The 18,455-nt window shown below is 25.9% G+C and overlaps 1 protein-coding gene across 2 annotated transcripts; it reads right to left on the bottom strand.

Annotated features, from left to right (window-relative positions):
• Positions 1–7,259: 7,259 nt before the first annotated feature.
• LOC135931735 (uncharacterized) lies at positions 7,260–18,427 on the bottom strand. Of its 2 annotated transcripts, none has more exons than XM_065469011.1 (2): positions 18,230–18,427; positions 7,260–8,112 (listed from the first exon to the last, which is right to left on the bottom strand). In XM_065469011.1, exon 2 carries the CDS (start codon positions 8,064–8,066, stop codon positions 7,509–7,511), a length of 558 nt encoding a protein of 185 aa, XP_065325083.1. In that variant the 5' UTR covers positions 8,067–8,112; positions 18,230–18,427; the 3' UTR covers positions 7,260–7,508. The 2 variants fall into 2 exon arrangements, with proteins under 2 accessions (XP_065325083.1, XP_065325082.1); XM_065469010.1 differs by having other exon boundaries at positions 7,265–8,118; positions 18,230–18,425.
• Positions 18,428–18,455: the final 28 nt, after the last annotated feature.

Genomic DNA, 18,455 nt, shown 5'->3' with positions numbered 1-18,455 from the left:
GGATTAAGTGAAATAAAAATTTCTTTCATATTTACAAAGTTGAGGGAATATTGTTTTTATCCAAAGACGATTTTTCAAAGCTCTCAAACCATGTTAGGTAAGTGTACACCATCAATTCTCGAAATTCCATTCATCTGTTTGTATAAAATAAATAAATAAAATCAACAAATAAAAAAAATAAATACGTACCGATAACATGACGTAGCGATGACATAACGTAGCTATAACATGACATCACGATGACGTAGTAAGGACATCGGAAAATTATAATATAGATGTATACCACGGAGCAGTGTTGTTAAACGCTACTTTTAAAAGTAGCGCGCTATCGATCTCGCTACCGTTTTCAAATGAGTAGCGCAAAAGTAGCTAAAGCTACTTTTTACGCTATTTTGATTTTTTTAAAAATTTTTTTTACATATTTCCACAAATAAAATATTCGTATAAAAACATGACTATAATTTGTTACACATATATATATATATAATTTATTTAATATTGAACTTTAATAATAATAACATTTTGTACTGTCATCCCCGAGCATCATAAAGTATAAGCTTTGCCATACTAAATAATCGTTCAGCACTAGCACTTGAGGGCAACGCAGTATTAAATTTAATGAACACACTTTTTATATGAAAAAAATCATCAAAAATATTTAAATGAGTATTTTTAGATTTAAAAAAATAATCTAGAGGTTCAATAATATTATTATTATTTATTTTAAAAAAATCGTCTATGGAAGGCCGCGGTTTCGATCATGCTATAGTATTGGTATCGTGGTTAGGCATGGCATTTTTTAATGTTACCATCAGCCTATCAAGTTGCCATTTAGATTCAGTCAAATTAATGTATAGCCAATTTAACTTGAAACTAGGATGAACGATAGCAGCTATTACATTATCATCATCACACAGATCTGGAAATCTAATTTATATAAAGCGATTGTATTAATTATAAAATAAGAAAAATACCTATTTAATTTTCAAAATTTAAATTTATCTGAGATATAGATTCATTTATAAAAAAAGTATTAAAATAGCATTAAATTATGGTAAATAAAGATTTTAAAAATATAATTATTATACACAAGGTAATTAATAATATATTAATTTTGAATTTTGTATTAATATTATATATTAATATTATAGATTGAGTTATAAATTAAGCCAATTTAAATTATGGCTAATCAAGCAATAAATCATTCATTTTATATAATTGTATAATAGAAAATAAAAATAAAGTTTTAACCTTTTCTTAATGCCTTTTAGCATAGACTCTACCAGTTGTTGGCAAAATTTTCTTGCATCGAAACCGATATCCGGTAGTAATTTTTTCTTCAAGATTAAAGTATTATTTTGGGAAAGGATAATCTATATTTTTCTCATTTTCCAAAGAAATTTCACTATCTTCAACAATCTCACACATTTTAATAACTAGATTTATAATGCTAACTAGATTTATAATGTATATTTTTAAATATAAATTTAAATTTCAAAATTAAATATAATAAAAGGATTATAATTTTTGATTTAATAAAAAATATATTTTAATAATTTTTAGATGTATTTATTATGTAAAATTGAAAGTAGTGAATAGCGCGTTACTTCACTACTTTCTAAATTAGTAGCGAGCTACCGCTATCGCTATTTTCTAAAAAAAGTAGCCAGCTAAAGCTACCGCTACTGATAAAAGTAGCGCGCTATTTTAACAACACTGCAAGGAAGATAAGCAAAGCACAAGATAAAGCTACACATATCAGAGATATCTTTAATAATTTTAATGAAAACTTTAATAAATGCTATAGTGTTGGGCAATACGTTACAATTGATGAAATGCTTCCGGTTAGAGGGAAATGTCCCTTCAGGCAATACATGCCAAATAAGCTATCAAAATATGGCCTAAAAATTTATGCTCTCATGGATTCAAGAACATTTTATACTTTTAAAATAGAATTATATGCTGGCAATCAGCCTGAAGGACCATATAAATTGAGCAATAAGCCTTTTGATGTGGTTGAAAGATTAATTCAGCTCATTTCTAAAAGTAATAGGAATGTCACCACAGAATACTGGTTTACCAGTTATGAACTTGCTAAACATTTATTAAATTCCCATTCATTAACAATAGTAGGAACTTTAAGAGAAAAAAAGCAGATTCCAACATCATTTAATTTTAAAAAGAAAAACTCAAGTTTATTTGACTTCCAAGATATTATGACATTAGTATCGTACATACCAAAAAAGTATAAGCATGCTATTATGCTTTCTACCCTTCACTATGATAACAATATTGATACATCAACTGGGGATTTGAAAAAATTAGAAATTATCACATTTTACAATCTCACCAAGGCTGGTGTTGATGTTGTGGATCAGCTATGTTCAAATCATTCAATATCCAGAATAACAAATAGATGGCCTATGGCAATTTTTTATAATTTGTTGAATATATCTTGCATAAATTCTTTATTTATTTATAAATCCAATAATTTAAAAAAGATTAATAGATCAAAGTTTATAAAATTATTAGCAATGGAGCTAATAACTCCATTAATGAGTAATAGATACGAAAACCCACATGTTAATAAACTGCTAAGGGATAATATTGGGAATATGCATAATATAGAGGAATTAAAACCTATATCAACCAAACAAAAAGGAAGGTGCTCCTCTTGTCCAAGAGTTAGGGACAAGAAATCCTCATTTATTTGTTCAAAATTTGTATGCAAAGATCATATGTATGTAACATGTCGTGAATGTTTTTAAAAAAAAATGCATGAACTTTAATATCAAAAAAATTTTTTTTTAATATCTGATGTTTTATTATATAATTTATTTAATGATTACTATAAAATATTAAATTAATAAAATATATAATCAAATTTGTTTCCTTACATTTATTTTTGGTCATATCATATGATTAAGGAAAGTTCCAAAAAAAGATTTTTTTTTGAGCAGCTTTAGTAAAAATACCATAACTTTATTTAGAAATAAATAGAAATCTAGAAATTTTGTATTTATTATCTCTAATATTTTTACAATAAGTGTGTAAAATTTTAGATCTTAAATTTTATTATTTTCTGAGATAGAGCTATTTAAAATTTGGGGTAAAATAGACCCCACCTATGTAACCGCGGGAGTTTTTTCCACCTACGTAGTGAAGGGTTAACATTAATTACTGCAATTCGTAGTTTAGTAATTTTAATTTAACATTAATTATGGCAATTAATAGGTTAGTCATTTTAATTTAACATTATATACGGTAATTCGTTGTTTAATCATTTTAATTTAACATTAATTACGGCAATTCGTAGTTTAACCATATTTAATATTTACCGCAATTCGCAGTTTAGACAAATTAATTTAACATTAAATACTGCAATTCATATAGTCATTCTAATTTAACATTAATAAGCGCAATTAGCATTTTAGTCATTCTAATTTAATATTAAATACGGCAATTCGTAGTTTAGTCATTTTAATTTAAAATTCGTACTTTAATCATTTTAATTTAACATTAATTACGGCAATTTGCAGTTTAGTCATTTTAATTTAACATTATATACGACAATTAGCAGTTTAGTCATTTAAATTTAACATTAATTACCGCAATTCGCAGTATAGACATTAAATACGGCAATTCGTCGTTTACTCTTTTAATTTAACATTAAATACGGCAATTTATAGTTTAGTCATTTTAATTTAACATTATATACGGTAATTCGTAGTTTAGTCATTTTAATTTAACATTAAATACGGTAATTCGTAGTTTAATCATTTTAATTTAACATTAATTAGGCAATTCGCAGTTTAATCATTTTAATTTAACATAAATGTAATTTTTGAAATGGTTTTAAAAAACACATCGTTAGCTCCCTTTTCAATGATTTAAAGTGTGCCAAAAGGAATGGTGCTTAGGTAAGTATACAGATTTTCATAGTTCAACAAATGGCAGAGGAACTATTTCATCCTCCGATTCCTCTCCATGTTCATATACTCTAATAAATAGTAAATATATTATAATTTTTTTACTTGAAAGCTTTTATATGATTTCTAGCATTGTCGGTAATGCATCTGGTTATTTTATTTTCCATCATATATGTATTAAGAATTTCAAAGATTATTTTTGCTATATAATCAAATGTGTTTTTGGTTTAAGCTAAGCAGGCTGAAACTCTCTCAGGAGTGTCTGGGCGTAGCCAGTGTACTGTCATCCCTAAACAATAACTTTTTTAAAAGACAATATTATCAATCTATAAAATATATATTTTATATACCAATGATAAGCTGAACAAGAATCCTCAGTTGTACACACAATAAATTCACTAATTTCTTTGCCACGGTGTCATATGCTTTGTTAATTTTTGCTACGAGGGTAGACCTAGACATCACATTTTTAGTTGGCTGCAATTTTTTGATAATATTAATAAATGCAGTGCTTTCTACTATTGAAAATGGTTGTAATTCTTCAATTACAAAATTAAAAACTAATTCATTAACAGCTGATTGTGCTATTTTTATTTTTGATCTAGATATATTATATACCTCAATGACTGAGTTGACTGGCTTCTTATATTACTATTCAAATGTGTATTAATCTCATACATTTTTGAGGATGTACAGTCCATAATTTTTAATATATTATTAATTCTTTTTTTATTTAACTTAGCTCCAATTTGAATCGTGAATATTAATTATATGCTTGAGTCGACTAGAGAACGAGTATTTCAAATTAGTTATTAATATTTAAGATATTTGTTCTATTTTTAATATTTTATACTTTAGACTTCCAACATGAATCGTGAATACGAATTTTATATTTAAGTCGACTAGAGGACGAATAGTTTTTATGAACAAGAGGCGTCGACTAGTGGATTCAAATTCATTATCAAGATATTTGTTTGTTTTTATTTTTTTTAGTTTACACTTCCAGTATGATCGTGAATACGAATTATATTCTTGATCGACTAGAGGACGAGGACGAATAGTTCTTATGAACACGAGCCGTCAACTAGTGGACGAGTATTTCAAATTAGTTATTATTAATTAATAAGATAATTATTCTGTTTTTTTATATTCTTTTACTTTAGACTTCCAACTTGAGTCGTGAATACGAGTTATATATTTGAGCCCACTAGAGGGAGTAGAATATTAGGAATGGGAAAGATCGGATCAAAATTGAATTTAATCAAGGATTTGTTTTATATTTTTGTGATATAAAAAATATATATAAATAAAATTGACAATGTAGAATGTTTAATTCCATATAAAATCAATCATGATACAACCACCATTTCAGATTTTGATAAAACTTTGCACATAGGTAAATAAAGTATTGGAGTTGGTAAATCCAGAATTTTAGCCCCCTAGATTTATTAAAAGTATAGATATAGGGTCTCAAAGTATCTATTTAGTCATTTTTCTAAAAAAAATTTTTTTAAATTGAGATAAGTTTACTAATAAAAACACTATAAACATAATTAAGTTCTAACAGGGCTATGAGGTCAACATTTTGGATTCACCAATTACAACACTTTTTTTTACCTAAGAGACCTGCTGGCCCGTAAATAATCCCGGCCCAGGTACACGGATCGGATTTTAATTTTTTTAAATATACCCGGGCCTGGCCTAAATTTTTTTAAAGCGGTTAGGGTCAAAAAATTTTTTAAAAATTTTAAAACCAAATATTTTAAATCGCCATTAGCTATATAATATATTTTAAAAAAACCAGAAAAGTTATAAATTAAATTTTAGGGAGTAGTAAAGATTTGAACAGATATATCTAAAACAGAATCAGCTAGTGCTCGCTATCTATATAACCGTGAGTTATGGTAGAATAATGCTTTTTGTTTAAAAAAAATCTTAAAAATCAAACTTAATATATAAGCGTTAGCTATTTGGAATGAAGATGGGCACCAAGTTTTTACATTTGACTTTAAAAAAAGCTGTTAAAGCAAGGATTTGAACCGAACCCGGCTAAAATTTTTGCCGGGTTAGCACCCTTATGTTTAAGTTACTAAATATAATTTTTATTTATAATAGTGAGCTAAATAAATTAATTTTGTGGAATAAAAAATTATCCAAAGTCCATAATAAAGCCAAGGTTTGTCTGAACATCCTAGAGCTCTGGTTCATCCAAAAAAAGCCGGCAATTATATAATACATCACAGTAAGAATAGGTTTTAAGTAATAACCCCCCCCCCCCCCACTAAGATAATTAAACATCTTGCTGGGATATAGTGTAGGTTTATATTAAATTGTTATAAAGTTTATTCACAAATAAGATAAAAGCCTTAAATATTATAAAAAATCCTAGACTAAATTCAATTTTCCCCCGATCTTCCCCACCTAATATTCTACTCGCCCTCTAGTCGACTCATGTATATAACTCGTATACACGACTTAAATTGGAAGTCTAAAGTAAAAAAATATTTAAAAAACAGAACAAATGTTTTATTAATTAATAATATACTAATTTGAAATAATTGTCCTCAAGTTGATGATTCGAGTTTATAAGAACTACTTGTCCTCTCAATTCTAGTTGGAAATCTAAAGTAAAAATAAATGTTTTGTTAATTAATAACTAATTTGAAATACTCGTCCTCTAGTCAAGGAAATGTTGTTTGTTAAATGATTCAATAATATTCAAAATATTAGTCCTCTAGTCGTATAACTCTAGTTTGCGACTCAAATTGAAAACTCGTGTTCTCGATTATTAGACTTGATTTCGCGGCTTGAGTTAGTCAACTAATTCGACTAACGACTCTGAGTCGGGTGAATTCGACTTTTTAACAACACTATTTGTAAATTATAATTAACCCTCGTACATGATATTTTTTAGTTAAAAAACCTTTTTAAAAAAATTAAAAAATCAATAGGAAAGAAAGAAGGTGCTGTTAATTTTTTTTCTATCACCTTTAATTATATTATTTTTATAAATTAATTATAACCAAATAAATATAATAATTTTGAAAAAATTTCGGTATAGATAGCAGGTATCGGCCAAAAAAGTTGTATAGAAATTCGTAAAATTTATGAAAATGTATGATTATTTTTTTAAAATATTTTATTGTTATTATATTATAATTACATGATGATTTGATTTTCAAAAAAGTATAAAAATATTTTAGATTAAAACTTTAAAATATATTGACGAAAAGATTAGTTTACATTGCGCTACCTCACAATTTATAAATGAGCATTATATGAAATAAATTTATTCAAAAAAATTATATAATATAAATATTACAATTAAATGATTAATTCTTAAAAAGTGGAGAATTTATATTATATTATAAATGTTTTTGGATTTTTAATATTGCACGAAATGTAAATGTCAAATATTCAAATAACGCCTGGCACCGTAAATATAATCTTTTTAGTAAATATAGGACATCTTTGTAGCAGTTATCTATTTTACAATTTAAATGTTTAAAAAAGAAATTAATAAGAGAGCAAATAAAGGTTAAAATTCTATGTTCCAATTCACACAGTGTTCTATCATATTCAAATAACATCAGCTGACTTATTTATAATGGTGCTATTTGTTTTCGAAAAATGTGTCGATTGAGAGGAATAAGAAGAATCTTTCTTATCAGTAAGTGGGTTAGACTCGTTTGCCCCGCTTTTGAAATAGGAAAAATTGAAGAGGGGAAGGTGATTCGACTGGGACAATAGCGATGAAGACGATGATTGTTGATAATTTCTAACGTTGTACGGATCCCATACGAGCGTGTAATAGAGAGCTAATATGATGGCAGCAAGACTGACCGCCAGAGTATAAACCATTACAGTGGCGATCCTAACCCACTTCCGATTAGTTTTAGCCACCATGCGGGCCCGCTTCTCACCTGTGTAAGTAGGAGGTGGGGCAGTAGTCTTATTGCTTCCCCCACCAGATCCACTCCCGACCATGGCAACTCGGGGATAGCGCGCGCCCCCAACCACTGCCCCCAGATGAAGAGATGGCGGCTGCATCATGGAGGGTAAAGGGTTCTTGATTGAGGACTGACGAACCATTTTGGGGCGGGAGACGGAGCCTGGCCCGTTCTTGACGTTATTCATTATAAGCAGGCGCTAAGAGATGGTGCAGGTCGAGATTGAGGCATATCTATTTCTTTTAAAGTAATTTTAAATAGGTCATAAATTTATATGACATAGAGATGTGCAAATCACGGAAAAATCGTTTCGGGCCTAATATTTTTTAAAAAATTTCGGGCCGGGTCAGGCTTAAATTCTAAAATATTATATCATTTCATTCTGACAAATAAATTGATATATTTTAAAATTCTTGAAAGAAACAAAGCGCTAATATTTTTATTTGTAAAATATTTAATATTTAAATAAATTCGGGCCGGACCGGGCGGGCAAATAATTTTCATTTCGGGTCGGGCTTTTCGGGTAAATAAAAAAATTTTGTTTGGATCGTACTGAGCCGGACAAAATTTTTTAAAAAAATTTCAGACCGGGCTTGAAAAATTAGACCCGATGCCGATCACTAATTTGACATAAAAGAGTTTATTATAAAGTAGTTGAGTTGGGGAAGGGATTTTTTTTCAGTTAATATAAGGCTCCTCTATATTTTTAGTTATTTTATTTCTTCCAATGAATCGAAATGCTAACTTCCCTTCCCCAATACCTTCTTTAGAAACCCCTGTGAAATGTAGGGATGTAACATAAGGGAAATTTTCCCTATAGTTTCCTCAATTTTTATTTTATGTTTTTTAGATCAAATAATCAATAAAATATTTATTTCTTCTTGATTCTATAGCGATCCCAAGTCCCATTTTCTATAAATTAACTGAAACAGAGACCAATAAGCATATGAGAATATATATTAGATAACTTATTAAAGTAATTTAAGAGATAAGAAACATAAAAATTAACATAATAATAAAGGATAATGCAAGTAATGAAGAAAGCCTGAACATTTGTGAGAAATAAATAGCCAATTATCGAATGCAATGGGTCTGCATTTCATGGACTTAATTTGCGTTTAAAGAATCTAGCAAATAAAATATAGCCAATTTTTTTAGTAAATTTCAAGGTATTATATATGTAAAATTCAACATTCTTTTACACATTTAAGTAAAAACAACTATTTAAAGATAAAAATAGAATTGTTTCATTTAAGTTGCTTAGCCCAATTCGCTGGATAGTATAATTTTAATAATTAATAGTCTGTTAAAAAATAAAAATATTTTGAGGATACCCCATATTTTCATAGATATACTTAATCTTCTTGATAATGAAGATTTTTAAATGATCTTAAGCACAAATAGAGGTAGTAGAAGCGGATAGATCAAATTTATTTCCTTAAGCATTTATTCAAAAACGGAAATAATTTTTATTGCTGCGACATACATTAACCTCTTCATATACTTGACCCAGAATTTAAAGACAATAAAGTTTATAAAGGGTTCGATGTAATTAAACCGGTTTTCTGGATATCTAGATTTAGATTTTGAAAGATAAATGGCAAATTGCTCGATTTTAAAGATCTGGAATCGTTTTTATCTTCAAAAGAAAACAAATGAAATAATTTAAATTAAATCTTATTTGTTTTAATAATATTAATAGTCTAAATATATTTAATAAAACATGGGGGAAAAAATCAATATTGACCTGTAAAATAATTTTTTAAAGGAAATTTCCCGTTTTTCCCCCCCAAATTTCCCTCAATTATAGTTTCCAGGGAAATTTATATCCCTAGTCAAATGTTAAATATTTTTTTATATAAAATTATCAGTTGTTAAAAGATACTTTTTAAATGGATCTAGATACAGATACATAGTCGAAAAATTTTAGATACAGATACAGCTTCTAAAAAGTCTTGATACAGATACAAGTTAAAATGTATCTAGGTACAGATACATTTTTTATTATACTCTTAGATAAGGTTTGAATAAACCTAAATTAGGATTCTATTGTGAAAATTCATGAAATGATCTAAAAAATTTATTGACTCGATATCACATTTATCAAAATATAACTAAAATAATGATTTTTAGATATTAATATAATATATGATTAATATAAATATTTGATAATTCCTCAACTAATCTTTGTATTAATTGTTTTTTTTATTAAAATTTTCATCCATTTGCAACCATGTCCAATCTAGTTTAAAAAAAGGATGAAGCATAGTTGCCAAAATATTTTCATCTTCAAAAATTGTCCCAATAAACCTAGAATTATTAAATATTGATTAATTTACCTATCTTCAATCCCTTTAAGTAAGGCATTTAAGAGTGGTAAACAAAATTTCAGGTTCATTTGTTTAAAATTTTTCAATTAAATAATGAGCTGGGAAATAGTTGCACACTAATAAGCTGTGAACTGACTCCTATGTATGAACTAAAAATTAACATTTCTTAAAACAGTTTAATTTGTTTGTAATTAAATTATTATACAAATTTAAATGTTAGCTATACCGGCGAAGGCACTCCAACAATCTCCTATTGTGCATATTAACGATGGTTCTATTAGACTTTTAATGATTTCTTTCTTTTCATTCTCCCATCTTTGGGAAATTCTAGCAACCACTGTCTATCTGCAAATTATATAATATTTTTTTGTGGAGCTAATGTTTTGATCATTTTTATAAATGATGGATTTTCAACAACTAAAAATGGCTGAATGCTACCTATAATAAAATCAGTTATTAAATCATCTAGTGGTTTGGATTAAAGTCTGAGGTCTCTTGGGAAAAAAATCAATGGACGATGAGCCTTGTCCAATATTTCCTTTAATAGATTTTTTCTCCTTCCCCTTTTTTATTTGGATTAAGAGTGTTTGATGTTTTCTCTTAAAATTTAAAATTGTAAACATTTATTTAGTATCTATACCCTTAAATGTTTTACAATGTTGCAAGTTGAGGTAATGCTAACTGAAATTTGTATATTTTTTGGTAGACATGGCAAACATTTTGCTAACAGATATTTGTTTTCTTTATTTTGAGATATTATTTTAAAATATGGTCTATAAATTGGCCATGGAATGTCGTCATTTTCGTCATCAATATTAATCTTAAAAATTAATATAATAGAATAAAATAAATAAAAATACCAATTCCATTGCAATTAAAAATAAAAATTCCTTGAGATGGATTGTAATATCAGAATTTGCTTGTTATTGATAACCCGGACATAATATTTAATTAATATTTATATATTCTTTTTTATATATAAGTTTTAATATTTTACATATATATATAATTTTTTAATGTATATATTAATATTAAGTTATATGCTCATATGAAATAAAATAAATTTTACATTCAAGTATTTTTATTTATAATATAAAAAAGCGTTAAATAAAAGTATATCAAAATGTATCTTAAAGAGTATCTAAAAACAGATACAGATACCTCTAAAATAATATCTAGATACAGATACTTTAATCAAAAATCTATCTAGATACAGATACCACATTTTTATATCTAGATATTTTAACAACTCTGAAAATTATGTATACAAGGGTAATATAATATTTTCAATAAAAAAAATACTAAATTAATGAGTATATTTTTCTAAAGAAAAATGTGAAAATTTTAATAGGCCATGATACACTTATCAGCGTTGTTATACACTACTCTCAAAACTAGCGCAATAAAGGAAAGTTTCGAAGGAAAAAAAATTTTCAAAAAAGTAACACGCTATCACTAAACCTACAACAAAAATTAGTGCTAATTTAACAAGACTGAAATTGTGATAAATTAAATTAATTCATTCTTTTAAAGTGAATATTTTTTAGGACAGAGCATATAAGATGTAATTGGTTCAGTAAGTTCCAAAAATCAAACACTTTAGAACTCTCCCTCTCCTCCCTTTTTCTATTAGTGATTAATTTTTAAATTATATTATGATAAACATATTTTAATTAACCTTTTTTCTAAGATAAATCAATTGTTTATAACATAATATTACACAAATTAAACAACCAATCTAATCATTTATAAAATTTTGTTATTTGAAATTAAAAAAAGATTAAAATATATCTAAATTAGTTTATTATTTAATTATTATATAGTTGTTTTTGTAGCCTACCATCCTGAAGACAAACGTTATTATAATTACTTTAACCGACACATTTCTTATCACATCTTTTAACCCTGAAATATAGTCCAAATTTAACAAACAATGAGACCGAGGTAACAATGGAATGTGGAAAATTTTATCTTAATACTAATCTCTTATTCATCATGGTAAAATTTAAAGCTACAAATAATCCGTAAAAATATGTTTTCAAATGAAATAATAAAGTTTAACACATTTGAATGGTTAGTAAGATTCAATTCAAGATAGAATCATAGTAAAACAATAAACAGCTTCAGTGGAGAGAGTATTTTCATCATTTAGAGTGTTTTCCAAACTTAGGAATTATTTATAAAAACTTTCTTTTAAACAATTAAATTTAAATACCAATGTTGATGACACAAATAATACTTACGATTGTAAATTTATTATTATTAAAATTATTTATAAATTAACAAAAATTATATTTTTTATTGCAAAGAAAAAAAGATGGCACTACAATATCGACATAATAAAATAAATATAATATTAGTGTTTTATATTTAGAATATTAAATAATTTCCCATTGCATTCCAATTAAAATTATACAAATTTTATATATAATGTTAAAAATTGTAATAATGAAAATCAAAATAAATCAAGTAATTTTTTTTATCTAACAAGTAATTACTACTACAATTTAGTATTTTTCATATAAAATCATATAATTCTAGAATAATCCAAGTCTTTATCTTTATTACATTAAATATTGATTTAAATTACTGATTTTTTTTAAATATTGGGGTATTATAAATTGTAATTTAAAACTGATGGTAATGCTAGTTAGCCATTATGAACCTGGAAATCAAAAAAATTTACATTTTATTTGACTATAAAACTTATGTTATCTTTTTTGTTTCAATTAATTCAATGTCTATTAATTATGCTTTCCTACAAAAAATCATATTTGGAATTTAAATTTATTTTCATATAAAATTTAAATACATGTAAAATATATTTCAGACACATAGTATATTTAAATGAGAGTAGAGATATGCAAATCCAGCCTGTGAAATTTTTGCACAGGTTGCTCAGCCGGTAAAAATTTTTTATCCAGTTCAGCCTTACCCATTATAATTTTTTTTAAATTAACCCAGCCTATTAAAATTTTACAAATAGTCCTGGCTAGATATGTGTGCAGCCGGTGATTTTTGACCGATGCTGACGCCGCCAAAAAGGTGGCGTGATACATAATTTTATTTTTATTATTAAAAATAATTATTTTATATGTTATTTATGAATTGTAATTAGAAGAAAAATCATATTAAATATTTTTTGAATTATTAAAAAATGTGATTTTATTTTTTAAAATTAATAAATATTATTTGCTATAAAAACATTTGATTTACAATCCATATAATACACGTTCGCACAATTTGGGCAGGTCTGTGACCAATGTGCTAGATAAAATATTATTAGGCTAGTAATTTACAGAAAAGGTATAGAAATATCATTATATATTTTATTCTTTTAATTTTTGATGTTTCAAATATTTTGTATAAACCATCAATTATTATATAAGGAGTTAGACAATATTTTCTTAATGCAATCTACAACTCATCATATAAAATTTATTTTTTATCATAAAAGGAAATTTTAATGAATGATTTTTATTTTATTGCAATTATAACATATATAAACATAGCAGGACTAAAACAATTATGGATGCAGCTTTGCAATATCCTGTAATAAAATACAATATATCCTTGCAAGTAAAACCTTCTTTTGCATGGAAACATTTTAGATCCTTAATACTGGCACAAATAATAAGAGAAGTGTTACTGCAGATAAAGTCTATTGTAATATATGCTTGGAAATAGCACCTTATAAATGGTGAGGATAAAAATAATTATTTATTTTTAGAGTAAATTTTTTAATTATTTTTAAAATATTTGTGAATTTTAAATTAGTTTTCCAATCAAATATTTTTCAAAAAATATCAGCACATCAAACATAATAAATTAACTTGACAAAAAAAGAAATATCTAAACAAAATTTTAAATTATTTTTCAAACCCATTGTAAAAGATACAACTGACGCTATAAAAGATAAAAAATGAATTCTGGTAGTTCACATGTGTTGCAAGGATTTAATGCCGTTTTTTCTTTAAATAATATTGAAAAGATTTTCTAAAGGTTATTTGTAAATTCATTATAAATTTTTTATAGGGCAATCTTAATTTTTATTTTAACTAAGGATGTACCGATATTTTTATCGGATCGGGTCGATATTTTACCTATTATAAAATATCGGTTATCGGCCACTATTATAAAATTTGCCGATCCGATATAAAATGGCGTCCTTGACAAAAATAAAATGTTATAAATTTTAAAAAAAAGTTATATCTAAAATCATTTATTCTTATAAATAAAATCGAAATCCATATTTTTAATAATAATAATTAATTAATAAACATTTTGCCATATTGTTATTTTTTTGCGCATTCTGTATATAAAAGTGTGCGATAATCTCTTCAGAATCTGTTTTTAGTGAAGCTGGTGATATTGACGGTTACCATCGCCGCAGGCTGATTTCTGATAAATTGGAAATTTTGATATTTCTAAAAAAAAATCTTCGATATATTAATGTCAAATATTATTTTAAATATTTATTTAAATTTCACATCATATTTGTTTATTACTTATTATGTATATAGATTAATGTTGTTACTTATTATATAAAAGTGATTTATAATAAAAATATTTTATATACTTTTAGGCAATAGAATTGAATATAAACTATAACTGATCATTATAATATATTTAAATGACATAAGTTATGGTATAATTATATTATAGATGTTATACTAATAAAAAGTATATTACAAATTAAAACCATTGGTATCTTTACAGAATACAAAATTAGATATGATATCGGATCGGTTATCGGTCGATATCAATTTAATATCTGGAATATGGGATCGGATAGGCCTCCAAAAAGTGGTATCAGTACACCCCTAATTTTAACTGTTAAAATATCTAATTATTTTATAATATTTAAATAAAACTGATCTCATCCCACATTTAGAATTTTTTAAGGCATAATGTTTTTATTATTAACTTTTTACATGCAGAAATATGACAATATTTTAGATCCAAAAGATTAGAACAACATTAAGCCGGAGTGGATAAGATGATGTGTATTTATCAAAAGCATACATATGTCAACAAATTAATATAGGTCCAAAATTTTGTGCTATAACTTTTGATATGTGGACCAATATAGACAGCGAAATTATATTACTTATACATTTCACGAGATAGATAATAATTTTAATATTGTATTTTATACATTAAAAACATACTGCTCAAACTATTATTTCCGAGATAAAAAAGTTAAAAATGAATTTGATTTAGGGTCCAAGAAAATTCAAATAGGATGCAGGACCCAATGTAAAGAAAAGTGTCTAGGAGAATATGACCATCATTTGCGTTTAGGGCATGATTATAAAATCTAGTGACAGTCGATGGAATAAAAAAGTTAATAAAATAGAAAATCTCTTAAAAAGTGAGAGAAATTATAGTTGCCTTAAAATTAAAATAAATACGGATTTTGAAAATATAAACGATATCGATAATAGGAAATATTTTGAATCGATATCATTTACATTGGATATTATAGATTTGGATGATAATGATCCTTTTTATGAAGATCGTTTTGGGTTTACTGATGATAGTGCAAATCAAAAATCATAAGAGAAAAAACATAATACTTTAAAATTAAATGTGCCTACAGGTTGGCATAGTATTTTAATAATGCTAGAAAGTAGAGAAACCGGATCTCAAATTATTTAACTCCCATTTGGACTTGGTGCATGAACTTTTAAATTTTCTTAAAACCTTCAAAAAAAACTGTTAAATTTTATCCGTTCAAAAAGGAGTTACTATAAATTTATACTCATTACTTCGTAGTGAAATTAAAAATCATTTAATTGTAAAAGAATTTGATAGTCCTCCTATAGCATCCCTTAAACAAAATATGCTTACTAAATTTGATCATAGATTACCAATAACCGATCTTAAGTTAGTATTTTAAAACACATGAATTATTTTTTTTATATTATTTATCTTTGTTTTATTTTTTTACTTAGGTGTTAAGAGCACTTTTGGATCCTCGTTTTCAATCTATAAATATGGTAATAAAGGAAAAAAATATTACTCTGGTGCATTTTTTATGTCATCACGCTACCTCTCTGTTGCCTTACACGGACAAATTAACCGATGTGAAATGAAAATTGCCTCAGAATTCGATTATCTTAAGTCATTGGCTATGAAACATTCATCTATTCATAACAATAATCTGTAACAACAAGATTATTTAAGTAGTCTAGAAAAAGAGTGTTATTCATTATTTTTGCAATTAGAGATGTCTTAGATTTTTGGATAAGAGCATTGAATCTTTCTAAACTTTCAATATTAGCTAGAAAGGCCCTGTGTGTTCCAGCTATGAGCACATCCAGCGAGCGTGTATTTTCCAAAGCTGGGATCACTCTGAACTCTAAAAGATCATTATTATGTCCTATAAATCTAAATAAAATAATATTTATACATGGTAATTATAAATTAATAAAATCATTAAATTATAGTGATAAACATTATAAAGTATAAATTTTATTTTAAAAGTGTTTCCAAAGAATTTATAATTTTACTTAAAAAATTTAAGTTAGAAAGATATTTGACACCACCGCACCGCCTCCGATTTTGTGGCAGCATCTAAATGATTCGCCACCGCCAGCCAGTTTAAAAAAAAAGAAACAATGCCGCCGATAATGCTGTTGGTGCACATGTCTAGGTCTGGCCGATTAAATTTTAAAAAAAGTTAGCCCTGACATGTAAAATATATTTGTACAAATTTTCTGGCCATCATATTTTTAATATCTATATCTAATTTTTCCCAATATCAATTATGATGTTTATCTCTCCTCTATATCTATTAATTTCTTTTTACAACAACTATTATATAAATCAATTGTTTTTGATATCTAAATTGTGCATATGTAATTGGATGAAATCATAAATAAAATAATTATTTAATTTTTGAATCTATTATATTATTTGCAAATTTAGTATTTTAATTAAACGGCTCTTAAAATACAAAGAAATAAGTATATTGTAATTTTTTTTAAATAGTATTAATCAAAATATTCACTTGAAATTAAAAAAATATATTAAAATTCTAATGCGGCCTATTAAAATGTTTAAAAAAATTAAAGATTTGTAAGGTCCTACCTTATTTATTTTTGTACAAATTATCTAGCCCAACATCTTGTATGTACAAATTGCTTGGTCAACCCTAGCTATAATTATAAATTTTAAAAAATCTTCCTGACCAGGTTAGCAGGGCAGGCTTTGCAGATTTTTAAGAAAACTCAAAAAATACTAATATCTCAAATAATGGCATATAAAATAATATGAAATTTTGCACAAAATACCTTTGGGTAATCATAAGAAAACTTATTAAAACCCAGTATCAACCCAATTTATTTTTATATAGATTTTAAAAAACATGTGCCACACCACCTAATCTCTCCGGGGTTAAATATTTCAAGTCTATTTTAACAATGTCTTGTAAAGAGGATTATTGACCAACACATTTCATATAATTCAAAGACCTACAGAGGTCAAAATTTTAGGCCCAGCCCTAGATTTCTGTGGTCTGGCTCAAATTATTATTTTTGATCATTTTATTGCCCAGCCTTAAGATTTTCATCATTTTGAATAATTTTAGCTTATGCAAAAAATTTACATATTAAAAAAATAATTATATATGAATATTAAACTTTCCATTATATGATTTTTCAACAGTATAATTGATATAATTTAAATTTATTTTCTAAAATGGCCCAGTCAAATCCTTTTATTTTATGGCCTCTTACAGGTTTCTGATACACTTTCAATAAATCTTAAGATAATAGCATAATAAATATCTTTTAAATAAAGTATTTAAAAAATTATAAATGATTATAACAAAACCATTGTTGAAAAGGGCAATAAATTTAGAGTGGATATCAATATTGAGATAAATAATTTTTAAGACTTATGTTTAAAATAATAGATAGATCTTGAACTAGTAGTTTTATTTTACATTTTACAAATATCATGCCAAATTTATTAGATAATTATATCATATAAATTAAATAATTCTAAAACTTACATCAATGGTTTACCCATTAAAATAGGATATAATATCAATATCATTCTTTTATATTTTATAAGTTTATTTCCAATTTTTTGAGTGTTTAACCAATATTCATATTATATTTCATATAAAATTTCTTGAAAAATAAAATGCTATTTGAATGAAAAGTTGATAACAATGCAGTTGGTATGTACGTCCAATAAAATAATATAGTAAGAAACAATCCTGAACAACTATAGGA

This window comes from Gordionus sp. m RMFG-2023, chromosome 1, assembly GCF_954871325.1.
Source record: "Gordionus sp. m RMFG-2023 chromosome 1, tfGorSpeb1-WG-v2, whole genome shotgun sequence".
Taxonomy (NCBI): domain Eukaryota; kingdom Metazoa; phylum Nematomorpha; class Gordioida; order Chordodea; family Parachordodidae; genus Gordionus; species Gordionus sp. m RMFG-2023.
The sequence above is the reverse complement of the archived record's forward strand: the minus strand, read 5'-3'. Positions and strand labels throughout refer to the sequence as shown.